The sequence below is a fragment of the Galeopterus variegatus genome, unplaced genomic scaffold (genome assembly GCF_000696425.1).
Source record: "Galeopterus variegatus unplaced genomic scaffold, G_variegatus-3.0.2 Scaffold935, whole genome shotgun sequence".
In the NCBI taxonomy this organism is placed as follows: domain Eukaryota; kingdom Metazoa; phylum Chordata; class Mammalia; order Dermoptera; family Cynocephalidae; genus Galeopterus; species Galeopterus variegatus.
In genome coordinates, this window is record NW_007727046.1 from 58,260 (window position 1) to 76,315 (window position 18,056).

Sequence of the window (18,056 nt, forward strand, 5' to 3'; positions counted from 1 at the left end):
CAGTATTTGGGAGAATGGATAGGAGGAATATGAGAAGGACCTGGTCAGAATGTTAATGGAATAGAGCAGATGAGATGTCCTTTTCATCTGAATCTATAATACTTTGTATGCACTATGTATAGCTTTCTATTGTAGTCATATGTGTTATTTATCCCATCAGCTAAACTGTAAATATCTCATACATAGATGCTGGATAAATGCTTTTTAAATTTAATTTTGAGAATAAAAAAAAAAAAAAAAAGAAATTCTGGAGTTGAAAAGTACATCAACTGAAATGAAAATTCGTTAAAGGGATCCAAGAGCAAATTTGAGCAGACAGAAGAATCACTGAACTTGAAGACAGGTCAATTGAGATTGAGTATGAAAAAGCAAGAAAAAAAAAAAAAAGAAATGAAGAAAAATGAACAGAGTCCAAGAGACCTGTGGGACACCATCAAATGCACCAACACATGCACAATGGGAGTTCCAGAGGAGAGGCAAGAAAAAGAGAAGCAGAAAAAATTTGAAAAAATTACCCCAAATCCCCAAATTTGATGAAAAACATGAATTTATACATCCAAAAATCTAAACATAAAAACCCATGTAGACTATACTACATATATATGTAGTACATATATTATATATACTATGTTATATGTATGTCATAATCAAACCATTAAAAGACAAAGAGAGGGGCCGGCCCGTGGCTCACTCGGGAGAGTGCGGTGCTGATAACACCAAGGCCCCGGGTTCGGATCCCATATAGGGATGGCCGGTTCGCTCACTGGCTGAGCGTGGTGCTGACAACACCAAATCAAGGGTTAAGATCCCCTTACCGGTCATCTTTAAAAAAAAAAAAAAAAAAAGACAAAGAGAGATTCCTGGAAATGTGACTTGTCACCTACAAGGGATCCTCAATGAGATGAACAATTGATTTCTTATCAGAAACCATGGAGACTAGAAGGCACTGGGATGGCAAAGTGATGAAAGAAAAAAACCCTGTCAACCAAGAATTCATGTCCAAAAAACTATCCTTCAGAAATAAAGGTGGAAAAAAATATTTTTAAAGGTGAAATTAAGACATTCTTAGATATACAAAAAAATGACAGTATATTGCACATATAACTGCCCTACAAGAAATACTAAAGGGAATCCTCCAAACTGAAGTGAAAGAACACCAGAGAGTAACTTGAACCCACGAGGAAATAAATAACACTGATAAAGTTAACTACACAGGTAAATATGAAAGTCAGTATTATTTTTGGTTTGTAGCTGCTCTTTATTTCCTTTATGATTTAAAAGACAACTATGTAAAATAATTATGAATCTATGTCAAAGGGTACGCAATGTACAAAGATGTTCTTTGTGACAATGACAACAAAAAAGTGATGGGACACAACAAAATAGGAACAAAATTTTTGCATATCATTATACCTAAGTTGGTATTAATTGAACTACATTATTATAAGTTAAGACGTTAATTGTAATCCACAGGGTGACCACTAATAAAATGCCTAGAAATATATATACTGAAAGAAACAAGAGCAAATCAAAATGGCACACAAAAAAATATTTATCTAACACAAAAAAAGGCAGTAACTGAGATCTTTATAATGTAGGCATTTACAGCTATAAATTTCTCTCTGAGCACTGCTTTCATTACATCCCATAAGTTTTGTTAATGTATTAAAAGCCACTAACTGTACATTTTAAATGATTAAAATGGTGAATTTTATGTTATGCAAATTTTACCTCAATAAAAAAAAGTTCCAATAGTGACTGACACCTAACGTAAACATTGTTTCACACATTAAGCCCTAGATGGCATAAATTTGCTGATGATTTTAAAGCCAGTTCTAAAAGGGACAGTCCAATCAAAAAGTAATAGCCAAATTGGCAATGTGAGCCTTGTACTGAGAACAATGCTACGGTGCCAGGCAAATGAAGCCAGCACAGATGGTTCCATTATCAGTTTAGTTCTCTGTCTTGCTTCCATCACACATGAAGTTAAAAAAAAAAAAGGTTTTTTTTGACTAGCCTTAAAAAATGAACCGAACACTTAAGAAGTCTACTACAAAGATGTTCAGATTAAATATAAATGAAGTGAAGCAGGTTGTCCTACTAGGCAATGCAGTAATATATCAGAAAAGACAAAAATGGAAACTGCCTCTTAACAGACCTGCAACATAACCAGAGCCATCTTAGAAAAGCCCAAGTACAAAACGGCACCGTCCACCTCCTCCCCTCTCCTCCCCTATTCTCTCTTACAATAAGCCTCATGGTTTCGGAGAAAATGAAACTTTTCATTGTTTCTGCATGCGCAGAACTCTCCATCCCCATGACCTAACTCAATCCCCACACTGGAATTACATCACCAAGCTCTTGGCACCAACATACCAATATAAGCTCTATCACCCCACACCTGGTGCTGTCCCCCATTTTCAGGGCAGCCCCGGGCTGTCCTCCATTCTAAGTACAGCCCGGCAGATTTCCTTCTTTAATAAAGCTTGAACGGTACCCAGCATCTCGGCTCACTGTCTTTCACTTCTGAAATGAATTCATTCATGAATGAATGAAATAAGGTTAAAGACCAAACCGGATTGCGCTTAGATAATGCATTACTCGCATCCTTTAGGTTATGGTATTAACTGTCCACTTGTTATTTCGTTAAAGATATGAATACATTTTAATGGACAAAATTTCATAGACAATATTTGCTTAGATAAACATTCATTAAGTGAACTAACATAGCTGATTTACTTTCTAACCTAAACTTTGGCCTATTCTACTTATTAGAAGCATAAATGGATCAGTTCTTATAATGCCTGCTTTCTTTTAGAGTGATCTTCAAATATGATTGAATTGTCAAAACTGAAAGAGTCCCACAAACAGATCATTCAACTTTGTATATGCACTTTGTGTGTGTGTGTGTGTGTGTGTGTGTGTGTGTGTGTGTGTATGAATAAAGACCTCAAATAACATATGAAACTTTTTGTTCTTACAGGTGTTCCTTATTTTCAGTCTTCTCTTTCAGTCTTCTTTAGACCTCACATTCTTTCTGTGTCTATTAATCTATATAACCCTGGATCCAACTCAAGCCTGAAATAAAGACCTCAAATAACATATGAAACTTTTTGTTCTTACAGGTGTTCCTTATTTTCAGTCTTCTCTTTCAGTCTTCTCTAGACCTCACATTCTTTCTGTGTCTATTAATCTATATAACCCTGGATCCAACTCAAGCCTGAAATAAAACCAAAAGTACATACTTTCAATTGCCAGGTAAATTTTCCGCTCTCCTTCCTTGGGTTCTTTGCCAGGAGGGAAGTATGTTCCTCTGATTGTAATTGCTGCTTCAGAGTATTCACTGATTCTCTGCAGAGCTTCTTTAGAGGTAACCTTCCACCTAGCAGTCTAAAAGAAAGGGTGGGAAGAAAATCACTTCATAACAGGATTAAAAAAAACCTGACAAAAAATAGGTCAGCTAATATCATATATTAGTCAACATTAAGATCGTAATTAACCCATATGTTTACCATACATTCTTTTAGATCGTAATGTACCTAGAACATATTCATAAAAATCAAATTTCTATTGTTACCTCCACCATTTAGGTAAAAAGTAAAGTAGCTATGATCATGGGTTTTAAATGCTGCTTGTGACATTGTAAAATATATATTTGGTTTTTATCCCTGTCTCCTGGCATACAATTCCTAAAATCCTTAGAATCTCCAAAGTGATAAGAGTGTCTTTTTATATGCTAATGATTGACTAATGGCTGAAAGCCCCTAGGTAGTTTCAGGATGGGAGCTGGTCACTGGAAAGACCAAGGCAGGATTAAAGGGTTGGGACTTTCAGCCCCACCCCCCAGCCTTTCGGGAAGGGAGAGAGGCTGACACTTAGGCTGATAATGGCCAATGATTTAATCAACACTGGCTACAATAATGAGGCCTCAATTATGTATGCACTACACAAAGAGGCCTCCATCAAAACCCAAGAGGAGTGGGTTTGGAGAGCTTCCAAAATGCTGAACAGGTGGGCTTCCTGGAGGGTGGCACACCAGGGAAGGGCATCGTACCCCTTGCCCCATACCTTGCCCTATGCATCCCTTCATCTGTATCCTTTGTAATATCCTTTATAATTAATGCGTAAAGGTAAGCAAAGTGTTTCCCTGAGTTCTGTGGGATGCTCTCACAAATTAGCCAAACCCAAAGGAGTGGAGGATTGTGGGAACAGCAATTCATAGCTGGTTGGTCACATGTTCCAGAGGCCTCAACTTGTGACCAGCACAGTCTTGGGGGACTGAGACTGTGGGATCTGATGCTATCTCCAGGTAGACAGGGTTGGAATTGAATTGGAGGGCACCCAGCTGGTGTCCACTGCAGAACTGATCACTTGATGTGTGGAGAAAACCCCCACACATTTGGTCACAGTAGTCTTCTGTGTTGATAGTTGCTGAGTAAAAGTATAGGAAAAACAATTTGGTTTGTTTATTCCTATATTCACATACTCCTAAAGAAGCAAGAGTCGCTACTTCACAATAAAAAAAGATTTAAACCTGTTACTTGCCTGTGGAAAGTCATTGATCTCTAATTCTTCCTCATATCTCTTAAAAGATTCATTCTGTCCACCATCCTGTCTCTCCTCTTCTTGTTTCTCCAAAGGCACATAATTGAGCTTGGCATTGATCTTTTCAGCAAGTTGCTCTGCAATGGTTTTTGCAGACACAGTGGGAGCAAGAATGGTGCCACCTCTGAGAATTGCATTGGTGGCCTGTTGCATCACATCCTGCAGTTAAAGAAGACCTACAGTCAAATCTGCAATGAGGGCAGAGACAGGACCAGAAACCCCACCACATATTATTCTCTGAAAAGCCACTAACTCTGTATTAAATAAATAAGTAAACATCTTTCTAATTCAGAGTCCCACTCATATGTGCAATTTAGCAGTATATATTTATAACTAATAGTTTAATGTATCTCTCTTACTCTTGATAAGAAAACTGAATAACATTCAACTCTCTACTAAATATTCTGAATCATAGATATGCCCTTCATAATTAGGTAAATCTTGTTATCAGATATAGTGCAATATTTCCAAAATCATTTGTACACTTTGTGACTCCTAGGAGTTTCCTCTGAATTAGAATCTTTGTACCACTACCATCACTGAGCTCCTCCTCCCCTGTGGCCCAACCTAACATTCAATAAATTATAGTAAATGATCTTCATAATATTATTGAAATTAACAAACCATTCTTTGGGAATGCTATGAAGATTTTCCCTTAATTAAAACTTAAGCTAACAAAAAAGATTCCAAGAAAAAGATGCCATGTGAAATATTTAAAAAACAGATTTCTCCACTGTTTAAACCCATGTTAATGTGAGTCATGTAACTGGGTGTTTATACATCCAGGGAATTGTTTGTGTGCCCAATACTCATCCAATAAAAGTAGATCAAGAAAGAAAAAGAGAATAACTTCTTTAAAATTTTGGTACAATCAATCAGAATACTACTCTATAAAACTATCGATGGCTAACATGCCTAACAGCTAGGCACTGCAGAACAGACCAAGTGAAATCATCCAAATGCAATCATCAAAGAATTCTGTATTGAGAAAGTTAAACTATCACAAACTCAATGCCTAGGACAACTGCTTGATCACTCATGCTTGACATAATTCCTATAAACTACTTAAATCAAAGAACTTATTAAAAGTATTGACTGAGACTTGGAATAAATTACTTAATACCTGAGACTCGATGCCCAAATTCTTCTGAGCATTGATTCTAAGAGCTAATCTCTTAGCTATTTCTAATTTCTCAGCATTTCCTGCAGTTGGAGCAGGAACACTAGATGTTCCAGGAGCAGCCATATCCTTTACTCTCTTCTTTGAATTAAACATGCTTTCAATTTGTTCATCAATCTAGACCAAAGTAAAAACAAGAAGGATTAGTAAAAATTGGATTAGAAATACCAATTTAGGTCTACCTACAGAAACAAGAAATGTCTCCACCAAAAGGTTAGAATCAAACAGTTATACTTATGTAAACAAACAGATCAATAGGAATCAATATGTAGATCAATAGGAAAATATACCACCTATTCATTAAGTGCAACACATTTTATTTCAAAAATCAGTTGTCTATGGTGAAGGAAAAAAAAAAAACAACAGATACAATGCTGCATGAACCACTTAATCAGACTCCTGAGAGGTCCAGAAAATACATCCCAGTTCAGTAAATGAGGAAATATGTGTCATCAAACCAATGTGGTTCACCTTAGTTGCTACAGGGCTCAGACACTGATGACAGATATACTGCAATTAAATAGATATACTGGAAGAAAGGGCTGTAACTCAAGACCACTGGACAACTAAAAATACACACAATAATTCTCATGGGGAATGATACAAAATGTTCCTAAGGCAGGGCTCCCAAAACTCTGCCCAACTGTTAAAATGAAATTGGATTTCCCTTAAAAACAGGGTAACAGAATCAGAAAAGAAGGCTTATTGCCTTATTCCTTTGAATCAAGAAACGAAAGAAATGAAGGTTGGTTTCCCAATCAAGGCAAAGACCAATGAAGAAACCTCAACTCTCAAGAGTCATGTGACTACTACTGCCACTGTGTAATACTCAGGGTAATCACACCTGCATACTAAAAAAATGCAAGGCTATTTATATTTCTTTTTAAAGATGGCTTTTGCCCCAAATGCAGAGAAAGTCTGTTCAGGTTTTTAAAATTATTTAGGTTAAATTAGAAAGAAAGCCCTTTTTCTAAAATAGCTGTAGTCAACTAAGCTTCATTTTAAAACATTCCTTATCTATTGAGGGGTTTTAGTTTTAAATGGTTTTAAACTCAACATTTAGCTGAGGAAAACCTTCAAATTAAACAGCATGCATGGTATTAAAATCTAAATGAGTACATAAAATGGGGAATGGAAAGGCTGGCCCATGGCTCACTTGGGAAAGTGTGGTGCTGACAACACCAAGTCAAGGGTTAAGATCCCCTTACCTGTTATCTTTAAAAAAAAAAAAAAAAAAAAAAAGGAATGGAGAATGTATACAGTGCCAGTTGACAGGGCTAACTTTTTAATTTTATTCACTCAAGTACTATTCTAATTTTTTACAAAAATCATACAATACTTTAACAGAGAAATGATAAATATATTTCCTCATGAGATTTTGAAATTTGTTAAAATATAAAAAAACTGACGGGTGGTTTTTCTTTTTTTTTTTTTTCTTCTTTTAAAGATGACTGGTAAGACGGGTGGTTTTTCTTTTTTTTTTTTTCTTCTTTTAAAGATGACTGGTAAGGGGATCTTAACCCTTAACTTGTGTTGTCAACACCATGCTCTCCCAAGTGAGCCAACCAGCCATCCCTATATAGGGATCCAAACCCATGGCCTTGGTGTTATCAGCACCACTCTCTCCCACGTGAGCCACGGGCTGGCCCTGACAGGGTTGATTTTAAAACATGGCTACAAATTATTTAATACTCTTCCCTTCAAGAGGTGAAGCCTCCCCAGGAGTGTAGGCAGGATTTAGTGATTTGTTTCTAACAGAATAAAGTGGGAGTGACTGTATAATTTAAGAGACCAGTCATAAAAGGCACCAAGTCTTCCTCTTTGCTCTCACTCTTGGATCATGTGCTCTGGAGGAAGCCAGCTATCATGTCAAGAAGACATACAGGTAGAGTGGTGAAGAACTGAGGGACCCTGTGAGCCATCAGAGTGAGCCATCTTGGAAGCAGATTTACCAGCACCAGTCAAGCCTTCAGATGACTACAATCTCATGGGAGCTGAAGCCAAAACTACTTGGCTAAACTGCTCCTGATTTCCAGATCTTCAGGAACTGTGAGATAATAAATGTTTACTGATTTAACCTGCTAAGTTTTAATTTGTTATACACTAACAGATAACTAAAACACTGGCTTCATTAAATTTTGAGCCAGTATGGTACACTAGAAAGAAATGGCCTAGAGTTAACAGGAGACCTGGATTCTGGTCCTGGCTGTGATTAACTACTAATATGGTCCCAGACCAAACACTTTTTCTGGGCCTCAATTTCCTCAATGATAAGATCAGATTGAATTCCTGATTTCCAAAACTGTGTTCTGATCTAAGGTTTAAAAAAAAAAAAAGTTCTATGATTACATATGCTGGAGAATTTCTGGCTTAAACAAAGTTAAATAAGCTTCCTTTATTACGGATTTTTTTTTACATGCTGTAATGTGCTATGTGTGTTCTACATATTGAAAGGGGGGTTACTGGTATATACTAGGCAGATTTCACAAAAATGATGGAAACATCCTTTTCTAAAGCTCCTGGGATTAGGGTTCCAAAGAATATACTCTGTGAAACCTTCAACTTGCTGAGCTCTCAGGGTCTCTTCTCACTGGATCAAAGATAATGTCATAAGGTAAAAAACACGGGTTTTTATTGATAAGAATTGACTGGGTACTATTACGGGCTCTTCCCCATTACAGTTGTTTAAACCTGAAAAGGTTATTATTTCTTTCTAAGCCTCAGTCTACTCGATTATAAAATGGGAATATTCTGAGTATCTACCTTGTATAGCTATTGTGAGGAGGTAAATGAAATATCCCTATAAAGCACTTGGTAGCACTCAATAAAAGTTGACTATTATTATTAATAAAGATGTTCTATAATTATCAAATTAAAAACGATAAAAAAATATTACTACTAATGTTGTTAAAGGTATAGGAAGTCATGCACTCTTTCAAAGCACTACAGTTAAGTGCAAATTGGTACTCCCTTGTTGGAGGACAATCTTACAATGTTCAAGACTAAATTAAATCTACCCTATGGCCTAGCAATTCCACTTATAAAGGCATCCTCAAGACTTAATCTGATGAGTGTGCACAGTTAAATGTGCAAGGATATGCAATGAAGTATAATTTATAATAGTATATTCCAAATAATGAATACATAGAAACAACCCATATATTCAAAAAATAGGAGTTTGATTCATTCAACTGTGAAACATCCATATAATGAAATATTATGTAGCCATCAAGAAAAATGTAGAGTGAATTTACTAAAATGGAAAGATTTCTACATACTGTTGTTGTAAAGAAGGTTATAAAGCAGTATGATGCTATTTTTATGAAAATACATAAATATGAGCATATGTAAATACATACACACACAGAAAAAGGTTAGCAGGGGTACACACCAAGAAGGTTTCCAGTGATTGCCTATCTCAAGCATACGGCAAGACCTCCAGTAGAATAGAAATAATGCCTTCAACTGGCAAAAAGGAGGCTTGGAAGAACAATACTTACATCGACTGCAGCATCCTCATCATCTGAATCTTGCAGACCAAGAGCTGCTTTTTGTAACTTCTTCCTCTCATTAGCCAAAGCTTGCTCTGTTTCATCAAACTTGAATCCCTTACCAGAGAACCCACTACTCTTTTTAATTATTTTTCCTTCCTTTCAAGGAAAAACAAAAAAAGTTAATCTTATAGTAAAAACTTTAATGTTTAATAATTTATAGCAGTTAAATATTTTTCAAAGTGGTAACATGCCAAGGTAACAAAAACACTTAGAAAAAAAATAGAGCTCTGTATAGACTTCACAAAATACTAAGTTCAAGCAAAAGCAGGATTTTCTTCTCACCCTTTTTTTCCTCTCTAAAGAGAAATAAAAACAGTCCTATCAAAATCTGTAAGTATTAAATACTTAAGGTTTAGACCACATTAATAATTTGCATATAAGTAACAGAGGTTAAAAAACTCACAGCTTTCTGCTGATCTTTGAAATCACTCCAGAGTTTCTCTAGATCAGGAGGCACTGAAGTTCCTGACAATTCAAGAGCTTTAATTATGTCACCAGCATAGCGAGCTTGATCTTCTGTGATAAAAGTATAGGCATAACCCTAATGAATGATGACAAGTAGAATTATTAGACACTAACAAGATGAATCCTACTTAAATCAAAGATAAAATCTGAACCACCTAATAAAATCCTCTTGAGACTGATACCATTACTAAAGAATTTTAAAGGCCACAAGAGTCCTACTAAATTATTCAACAGTTTAAAGTGAAATATCTAAGTTTAATATTTAAAAATATAAGCAAAACTAAAAGAATTTCTCATTTCTTTATGCAAAAGAAAAATATATGTGATATTACACAAATGCACAATTACGTTGTCATTATGTATTAATTTTCTTTAATATAGTATGTTTTTTTTTGCTTGTATCTCCTTCTACTACTACCTACTGTAGCACTCTCACGCATATTAACTTCCTAGGATACAGCTTTCCCTATTCTTATTCAAGACCAATAAAAGATATAAAAATATGTATGTGTACATACATATATGTGTATATAATGTGATTATATACACAAATGAGTTGTTTTTATATACTTAATTTATGTAGCTGTTTTGCATAAATGAGATCAGCTACATCACCTCCCTGGGATTCTACCTAAAGCACAATTCTTCACATGCCCCTAGCAGCTATTTGGTTTAGGCAAGAGAAAGACTAGAGTTGGAAATGGAAGAGTAACAAACCATATTCAGGCTGCTATATTAAAAAAACACTGCCCCTAAGAATGAACTGTTAAAATTTTAAAACATGGTTTAAGATTTTATTTCAGGAATATCAAAATTATTACCATACTTAATCCATGGTCTACTTTTGTACTGCCTAAGAGCTAAGAATGACATTTACATTTTTATAGAGTTATAAACACATACACACACACAGAAGGAGAGAGAAAGAGAAGAGTATGTGAGAGACTGTATGTAGGCCAAACAGGCTATGATTTTTAGTATCTGGCCCTTTACAGAAAAAGTTCGCCACTCCTCAGAATACTCAAGTTAAAAAAATAAACGCCATCATTACTTATTAGCTGTGTAACCCTGTGCAAGTGATTTAATTCTATGTCCCATAATTTTTCTCACCTATAAAATGGAGTAATATCATTCACCTCAAAGGAAAGTTTTGAGGATGAGATAATATATGTAATGAAGTGCCTGACAGATAAAAGCACTCCATAAATATAAGCTATTACTATTAATTCTATTATTGCTTTATTATGCAATGTCCAGGCTTAGAAAATCAAATATAACATCATAAATGTCTCCAACAACAGAATATTCTGTTGCCTTCAAAAAGAATGAGTTAGGCCTATAGTTACCAAAATACAGGTTAGTCAAAAAAGGCAAGTAATTTATATATATGTATATGTATGTATGTATGCATGTGTGATATATGGGGGTGGGGAGGTTGGCAGGTGTGAGGGTGGGTGGATGTATTTAACAATACCATGGGTTTTTTTTAAAAGCAATGAAAGATCCCAAATTATACACATGTATATATACACAGAAATTTTTAGGTAGCAGGTAGAAAAACCTAAAAGGGGACACAAACTGTTAACAATATCTGCTTATAGAGAGCAGCTAGGTATCTGAAAAGTTTAATAATATTTAGACATTTACATGTATACTTTGGTTCTCCCTTATTTGTGGTTTTGCTTTCTGCAGTTTCAGTTACCTGCAGTCAACCAAGATCTGAAAATATGACCACATTGAGAGAGAGAGAGAGACAGACACACACACGCACGCGTGCGTACACACACACACACACACTCTCTCTCTCACAGAGATAGAGACAGAGACTATATTCAAATAACTTTTATTACAGTATATTATAATTTTTCTACTCTACTATTATTGTTAATCTCTTACTGTCCCTAATTTATAAATTAAACTTTATTATAGGTAGGTTGTATATGAAAAAACATAGGACATGGAGGGTTTGTTATTATCTATGGTTTCAGGCATCCACTGGGGGTCTTGGAACATATACCCCAAGGATAAGGGGAAACTACTGTATAAATGATTAACATCAACTATTCCCCACACTCGGCTGATTAAGGATTTTCAAAACATCCCCCTAACTCCTATCATCTACTCTTTAAAATAGTGAAGAAACATCTATATCTTAATATAATAGAAATCAACTATAAAAAATTATTTTTACTTTGTTGCCTGCTCTTCCAGTCCGTCCTGCTCTGTGCACATAATCCTCATAATGGTTGGGGCAGCTGTAATTTACTACAAGAATCAGATGTTTCACATCTAGACCTCGGGCAGCAACAGAGGTGGCCACAAGAAGTTTGCAGGTCCCATTCTTAAAGTCATTTATGATGCTATCTCTGTCATATTGATCAATGCCTGCAAGTAAATTAAAGAGAAGAGCTGTAAAACAATATGTTCAAGTTAAATTTTCCATTTCCTCTGACAAAGAAGGAATCTAAACTAAGAGTAAAGAACAAACCTACATTTCTAACACCTACAATATAGAAAATAAAAGACTATGAAAAATGGCAAGATTAAAGGTTGCTGCTATCAATTCATTTACGAATCTTCCAAATCTACCCTTGTTTTGCTCCCTTTTTTATATATAAGGCTTACAATTTCAGAGGCCCAGTCTCAAAACCACTAACCTAAACCTGTTCTGGGGCAAAGGGACAAAAAGCAGAAATATTCAGTGGATACTGACAGGATTCAGATCTTTCTCCTTCTCCTGTCAGTTACTCAAAGCCTGCTACTTGGTTTTGTCCAAGGACCAGAAGCAGCATCACCTAGGAGCTTGCTAAAAATGCAGAATCTCAGGTCTTACCTGAAAATACTGAATCTGCATTTTAACAAAATTCTCAGATACTACCATATGCACATTAAAATTTGAGAAGCACTGGTTAAAAAGTACCCAATTGGATCTCAAATAGGTCAACTAAAGAGACTCAGAATGAGTGACAAGGCAGAGTATAAAATACCAAAAGGTTCTATTACAAGATGCCCAGGCCACAAATATATTTTATGATGGGATACCCAGGAATTTCTGGTAATAGAGAAGAAAATAGGATAAATTCTCAAACTTTAAAATTCATGCTTACAACAGGAGATTTCACATAAAATCTAGGCTTAACATGCACAGGATATTTAGTATCTAAATATTTACCAATATTAATTTCTATTAATTAATAGAAAGGGGGGCTTAAAGAGAAATTGGTAAAGGGCCACAAAAAAATGATTACATTTTGTAACGTCGAATATACTCATTATCCTGATTTGGGCATCACATATTGCACACAGGTATTGATATTCAATTCTGTACCCCACAGATATGTACAATCAATTACGTTTCAATAACCAATCAATCAATCAATCAATAAAAGTCTGTAATTAAAAAATATTAAAACTTTCACATTGCCTAAGGTTTCCTGACTATTAACCTTGGAATTAAATATAATATGCTAACTGAAACATATGGGATGCCTGTCCAACAACCGTTAACTCTCTTTCTTTTTATAAGAATCCCAATTTTATTCACATACATACCCAATATATGGTCATGAATACATTAAATGGTAAATGAGCTTAATTCTCAGTCTCAAGAGGTGAATCATGGTTAGTGTGAACTAGCCCTTCTCAAACTTTCTGTGCTCAGGATGCCTTGACACTCTTAAAACCAATAAGGAACAGACCTAAAGAGCTTTAGTGTACATAGGTCTTGTCTATCAATATTTAATGTATTAGAAATTAGAAGAGAAGAAATTTTAAAATACTTAGCTTGTTTAAAAATAACAGCAATTACATGTTAAAATAAAAAACATTTTTGTGAAAAACAACTTTTCCAAAACAATAAAACAATTAAGATGAATGGCACTGTTTTACATTTTTGCAAATCTCTTTAATGTCTGGCTTAATGAAAGACAGCTGGAGTCTCATGTCTTCTGCTCTCAATCTGTTGCAATATAATATGCTATGTAGTCTCTAGAAAACACTGCACACTCCTGAGAGAATGAAAGTGAAAAAGGCAAATAGCACTGATGGATTATTATGAAAATACGTTTGGCCTCACTAACTTCCTGAAGTCTCAGAGACTCTCAAGGTTCGCAGGACAATACTTTAAGAAGCACTTGTCATTCCCCTTGCTATGAATGATTTAGGCTTAAGCATGTGATGTAATTCTGGCCAAAAAGATAAAAGAACTACACACAGAGGATTACGGGAAACAATTTCCTTACTTATATAAAAAAACACACATTTCCACCAAAGTAGAGGAAGCTCTTATGGGACCAACTCTCTTGTACATAACAACTAAGAACTCTAGGCCAAATATAAAGAGCAACTAACTTAAAGGCACCATAGTGATTAAAAGCAGGCAGGAATTGAAAGAAAGTTGACATTTGGAAGAATGTAATGGCACTAGTTAAGTTTACAGGATTTTATTTATTTATTTATTTTAAATCTCTTTGCTTGGAAGTGGCCATGGGTAGCCTAAGTGAGGAAGTCAACACTTGAATAGAAACTCAGTCTTACTGACAAGAAGAACCATAAACAAGAGTTTAGAACAAACTCAGGACTGGAAAAAGGAGGTGGATAAACAGACCAGGCACCCTTAATTGTGCATATATACGCTGCCCAAATATCTGACTGACCCCTAAATTACACATGCATGGGGCAAAATTCAAGCTGCCCCGCTACGGCTAAAAAAAATTAATAGATATTTCAGATGCTGCCCATTACAAGAAAGACTTAGTTTGGAACACAGGTCCAGCCAAGTTAATGCCCTGTCTTTAAAAAAAAAAAAACACTCTTGAGGGGAATATAAAAGAATTCAGAATCTCTACAATGCATCATTCACAAAATCCAGTATAAAACCAAAATTACTAGACCTACAAAGAAACAGAAAAACATATAAGAAAAATCAAAAGAAAAGACAACAAATAGGGAGTGACATCAAGATAACCCAGACATTATAACAAAGATGTTAAAGCACTTATCATAACTACGATCAAGGATATGATATTTTTAATACTCAGAACAAATGCCTAGAATATCTAATCAGAGACATAAGGAAATATAAATGAGAACCCATTGGAAATTTCAAAACTAAAAAAAAAAAAAATTTAAAATTCACTGGATAGGGCTGGCCAGTTTGCTCAGTTGGTTAGAGTGTGGTACTAATAAACACCAAGGTCCAGGGTTTGAACCCCATACTGGCCACCTGATAAAAAAAAAAGAAAGAAAGAAAGAAAGAAATTCACTGAATGGGTTTAACAGCAGATAGAAGATGGCAAAAACAAAAACAATCTAATGAACTTAAAGACAGAATAAAACAAATTATCAATCTGAATTATAGAGGGGAAAAAAGGTTGAAAAAGACTGATCAATGCATCAGTGACATGTGAAACAATATCAAAAGGTCAAACATATGCATAATTGGAGTCACAAAAAGGAGAGAAAATAGGGCAGGAAAAGTTTCTGAAGAAAATACAGCCAGGAATTTCTCAAATCAGGTGCAAGACATAAATTCACAGATTCTAGAAATAAAAGTGACCCCCTAGCAGAATAAATACAAGAAAACACTCCCTAGATACTCTTACCATATGACCCAGGAATCCCATTCCTGACTATCTACCCAAGAGAAATGAAAACTTCCATTCATACAAAAAACTTTTACTTGAATATTTAACAGCAGCTCTACTGATAATTGGAAAAACCTAGAAACAACCAGAAATGTCCTTAAACAGATAAACAGTTACACAGTCATCCATCCATACAATGAAAACTACTCAGTAATACAAAGAAATGAACTATGCAACAACTAAGATGGATCTCGGGCCGGCCCGGTGGCGCACTCAGTTGAGTGTGGCGCTTGGGAGTGCGGTGGCGCTCCCGCCGAGGGTTCGGATCCCATATAGAGACCAGTCCGCTCACTGGTTGAGCGCGGTACGGGCCTGACACCAAGGGTTGCAATCCCATTGCCGGTCGCGGTATGGGCGCGACACCGAGGGTTGTGATCCCGTTACCGGTCACGAAAAAAGACAAAAAGGAAAAAAAAAAAAGATGGATCTCAAAGTCATTATGCTCAGTGAAAAAAGCCAATTGCAAAAGGTTACACGCTGTAAGATTCTATTTACAAACATCCTTATAAGAACACATCAGTGGTTGCCACAGGCAGTGGATGAGGGAGGGGGTACCTTTATAATTACCTTTATAAGAACAGGATCAGATAGTTTTAGGGAGTAATGGAACTGTTCTGTATCTTGATTATAGTGTGTTCTATGGGAATGCAGAAGCAGTCAAACTACTGGAAACAGTTCAGGTGTCCAATAAAAATGATTAAACAAACTAATGTCTTCATGCAATAGGATATTATCCAGCAATAACCAGGAAGAACTGATACATCCAAAAACATAGATGAATCTCAAAAAGCATATGCTGAATGAAAGAAACTTTGTACAGTAACAGTAAAACCTTATACAGTAATAATGTTTGATTCCATTTATCTGAAATTCTACAACAGATAAAACTAATCTAAGTTGGAAAAAAATTTTAAAACTGGTTGCCTCTGAATGGTAGGGGCAGGATTAACTGAGGGAAATTTCTGACACTGTATCTTAATAGGGGTTTGGGTTTCACAGCTTATATGCACTGTAAAAACTCAACAAACGGTACACACCTAAAATCTGTACATTTTACTATCATTTACCTATAGTTTTTTATTGTAAAGAAACAAATTTTGAACTAGTGTTGATGATATGCATACTGAAATAAGAATGTGACAAACTGATGCTGTAACTCACTTTGAAATGCATCAAAAAACTAAGAAAAATTGATACATGAGTAGAGAAGGGAGAGATAGCTAAAGATGTGATAAACAAATACAACAAAATGTTAACTGTAGAATCTAGTGTCAAATATAAGAGTTTCACTATACAATTATCTCAGATTTTCTGTGTTTAAAAATGTTGGCAATAAAAACAAGAGAAAAAAAGATATACACACAAACATATGGAAAACAGTCTTTCTTCTTCCTCTGGAAGTTGTCCTATCTGGAGGTGATCACTAAAAAACTAGAGCCCTTTCGCTGCCATGAGAAAAGCTAGCTTAATAACTAAGCTAACATTCACAGGATGGCAACATAGAAACTACAATTTGGTGATGTTGAGCCACTAAAGAAAGGAACTCTTGAGTCAGTCACTTGGCCGTGGTATGTCACATTCTGTGAAAAAATAAAATTTCCTCACAACTTAAGGCAGCTGAATTCACATTTTCTGTTACTTGCACAAAAACAAAACAAAAAACTAATATTAATAGCACATTTCAAAGACCTCAATGAAGCATTTTGCCTGCTAAACAACGTCTCTATTCTCACGTACCATAATTAACAGGAAGAAAAAAAATACTGGATGACTTTCCTAATTTAAACATTATTTGCCACATTAAATACAAATATGTGTTTTAACAAAATTTTTAAATTATTAAGTGCAAGTACAAACGTGAAGAAATGGATGAATGACAAAATAGAAATTTCAGACATGGTTTAATTAAAGTGTTTTCAGATCTCTTCCACTTTAAAGGAATGCAGGAATGTGATAAATAAAAACTATAGTAGTATGAAAAACATGCTCTCCATGTATTTTATTTCATAAAACACAATTACCTGGACTTTCATGTTCTGACAAATCTTTAACAAAAAAGTCAAAAACCATGGAACGTTTTCTCATTGCTATACTGAGAAAATTTTCTCAGGTTAAGAGGATCAGGAGCCATAAAAACAGACACATGGACCAATGGAACAGGATAGAAAACTCAGAAATGAATCCATATAACTACAGCCAACTGATTTTTGACAAAGATGCCAAAAACACACACTGGCAAAAGGAAAGCCTCTTCAATAAATGGTGCTGGGAAAACCGTATACCCATACACGGAAGAATGAAACTAGACCCCCATCTCTCAGTATACACCAAAATCAACAAAAAACAAATTAAAGATTTGAAACTATAAAACGACTAGAAGAAAACATAGGGGAAACACTCTAAGACATTGGTCTGGGCAAAAATTTTATGAAGAAGACTTCTAAAGTACAGGCAACAAAAGCAAAAATGGAATGAAGACAAATGGGACTACATCGAACTAAAAAGCTTCTGCACAGCAAAGGAAACCATCAACAGAGTGAAGAGGCAACTGACAGAATGTGAAAAAATATGTGCAAACTATTCATACAACAAAGAATTAATATCCAA

At 35.2% G+C, this 18,056-nt stretch overlaps 1 protein-coding gene across 2 annotated transcripts in view; it reads right to left on the reverse strand.

Moving 5' to 3' along the window:
• DDX46 (DEAD (Asp-Glu-Ala-Asp) box polypeptide 46) overlaps positions 1-18,056 on the reverse strand; it is a 71,455-nt gene that overhangs the window by 11,791 nt on the left and 41,608 nt on the right. The window contains exons 16-21 of one of the 2 annotated variants that reach the window (XM_008573570.1): positions 11,996-12,189; positions 9,743-9,880; positions 9,286-9,435; positions 5,729-5,902; positions 4,546-4,764; positions 3,246-3,390 (exon numbers count right to left, since the gene is read on the reverse strand). In XM_008573570.1, the coding sequence (XP_008571792.1) occupies positions 3,246-3,390; positions 4,546-4,764; positions 5,729-5,902; positions 9,286-9,435; positions 9,743-9,880; positions 11,996-12,189 (1,020 nt within the window). Of the gene's footprint in view, positions 1-3,245; positions 3,391-4,545; positions 4,765-5,725; positions 5,903-9,285; positions 9,436-9,742; positions 9,881-11,995; positions 12,190-18,056 lie in introns of both variants that reach the window. The other variant, XM_008573569.1, reaches the window with a different exon arrangement.